Raw genomic sequence first — 2,614 nt, forward strand, 5'->3', positions numbered from 1 at the left:
AAGCTTTTGTGGAGGGACAGCCACCATGGTTATTAACATTTACAGGAGCCCATTTAGTTTCCTAAGTGATGAGTGGGGTTTTACTAGAATGTGGGCACTATCCTTTTCAGGCCTGGCTAGAAGCATCCCCTGGCAATTGCACCATGGGACCATCAGCCTCTCGCTCAGCTGTTAGGGGGGAATTGATAAGTGGGCTTATGTTTTCGTCCCCTAGAATGTCACTGCCCTCCCTGACCCTGGACAGTGAAAGAATGTATTTCTACTGTAATCTGACAATGGGGCATCCTCAAGGCAAGTTCGGCTTGCTGCATAATCAAAGGGGTCTACCCTTCTACCCTTGACCCATCTTTAGTTTATGGAGGAATACAGGAGTTGGTCCAATAGCCACCCACTTCCTCCATGGCCTGTGTGTGTTTGCTGTCTGCTTCCTCCAAGAACAAACTCCCGGGATTGCAGGCCTCACTCAGATGAAATAAAGCCTTCCAGTCATATCTTTACATTTGCCATGAGCAAAGGGAGGCTCTTCTTGCCACATACTGAATGCGCTGTCGTGAGAGCCTGGGGTAGCTCTGAGCCTGGCGCCATGGTGGAAAGGTCCCTTGATGCTGGAAGGCTCATTCATCTCTCTGCAGCCTCCTCTTATCCAGCCCTGGGGTCCATCCATGGTCCAAGGGAGGGTGTTGCCTGCCCTTGGGTTTACAACAGGGCTCCTGTGTAAAATCTGCTTTCTCCATTCCCCGATTGCCCATGTACATAGGATGTCAAAGAAATCCCAAATCATCTTACTGTTGTAGCAGTGTTATTTAATTGGGGTGGACTCTCCTTTTTTTTTTNGTCTGGGCTGCCATCACCTGATAACATCAACCCTCCCTCCCTCTCACCTCCCTCCTTCTCTCTGTCCCTTTCTGTCTACCTGCCTGCCTGCCTGCCTGTCTACACTAACTGTGCTCTCAGGACTACCACATGTCAAGCACAGTGTTAAGGACTGGAGATAAGGAAAACTGTGAATAAGATCCCCACTAGTGTAGAGTCAAGTAAAGACACAAATACCGATGTAATTACAACTGGGGAAAGGACTGCAAAGGAGAAGGAAAGGGAGCTGCTAGTCGGACTTCATGTGTATTTTGGGAGGTCAGCAAATAGCAAAAACAACACTAACAGCTTCCCAATTCTTGAGTCATAGGTGGGCCGATCGTATCTTAGGAATGTTTCCGTTTATAGTGCTTGGTCGACAGCTGGTGCAAGTCCGAAGTTGCAAATGCTCCCGAATGTGAATACCTCCCTGCTAGGCTGACTGGGGCGGACCCTGTGATAGTCAAGGGCTGCTGATAACAAGGACATTTCTTTCTCCAGGTAACTCCATGCCATTATAATCCAGAAGGACGGCTTAGCTGCCTTTCTTCTAGGAAAAGGTGGTACGGGTGAGAGTTGAGGTCACAAGAAGACCCATTTAGGTGGGAACTAAACAGTATTTCTGAGCTGGCAGCAAATTGGTTTGCGGGTTTCCTTATTACCTGTGGACATCCCTTACCTTAAGTTAGTTTTGTCCCCCCCAACCCCAGCCAAGGTGGATTAGATTACCAACCAACTTGTTTATGTGCAATGATGAATCCATTGGCAAACATATATTTCCTTATTAGATTCCTACTGTCATTTAATACCTTTTTATTTATGTGTTTCTTTTGAGTAATTGCTCTGTGTTGCCCCTGGCAATTCTCTTAACAGTTTGGATTTGCAGAGAGCATTGGCATTGAGCTTTTGGAATTAACTGGGTCTGGGCAGGGGAGACTGGCTGTCACTCCCTTTGTTTTACCTTGATTTGTCTCTAGAAGAGCACTTTTGTCCCCCCACGTGCTATCGAAGGTGCGTTGAGCACGAGGAAGGATGTAGGAAGGANTTCTTCTTTTTTCAAAGGATCAGGATTCCTAGAGTCAATGAATCTGGCCACGTTAAGCAGCCTCTGCTTTATGAAAAAAAATCTGCCATCCCAAACCCCAGGCTGTTAAAACCTGATGTTTTCTGTTGCCGGGAGAAGGGTGTTTTTGCAATAAATGAAAGACATGACAGGGGGTATTTCGAAGCTTTGTTTTGGTTATTGTCGGTTCTGCCAACAAGTAACATCTGTATTTATTTTCCAAACTCCCCCAATGGCTGATCTGCATCTGTTTAGTTCTCTGAGTAACATTTCATTTCCTGACTTTATAGGTTGCTATAAAATCCATCCGTAAGGACAAAATTAAGGATGAACAAGACATGGTTCACATCAGACGAGAGATTGAGATCATGTCATCCCTCAACCATCCTCATATCATCAGTATTTATGAAGGTCAGTGATTTTTTTTGTCATCCTCGTATCAGTTACCATTTCTCATACCATGGGGCCTGCCAAGACTTTTAGGTAATTGCCCTTCTGGGCAGGAGCCAAGTATTTTTCCTCATGATGCAAAAATAGTCGGTTGTTGGGTTGTTGTCTCTTACTTGGTTACCTTGAACGCAATCAGACACATGTAGCACAGCTCATTTTGGTTATAAAATATCTCTGGTGGATGCCTCCTCCTGTCTTCCCAATTCCTTGGCAGTTGCTAAGCAACCGCCTTTTGAAAGCCAGTCTGTG

The 2,614-nt window shown here is 45.7% G+C and overlaps 1 protein-coding gene across 1 annotated transcript in view; it reads left to right on the top strand.

Moving 5' to 3' along the window:
• Positions 1-2,326, top strand: part of LOC103610040 (NUAK family SNF1-like kinase 1) — a gene marked incomplete at both ends in the record, with an annotated part of 34,995 nt that extends 32,669 nt beyond the window's left edge. The window contains one exon of the mRNA XM_008594278.1: positions 2,206-2,326. Coding sequence (XP_008592500.1) covers positions 2,206-2,326 — 121 coding nt within the window. The remainder of the gene's footprint in view (positions 1-2,205) is intronic.
• Positions 2,327-2,614: the final 288 nt, after the last annotated feature.

This window comes from Galeopterus variegatus, unplaced genomic scaffold (assembly GCF_000696425.1).
Source record: "Galeopterus variegatus unplaced genomic scaffold, G_variegatus-3.0.2 Scaffold10517, whole genome shotgun sequence".
NCBI classification, from domain to species: Eukaryota; Metazoa; Chordata; class Mammalia; order Dermoptera; family Cynocephalidae; genus Galeopterus; species Galeopterus variegatus.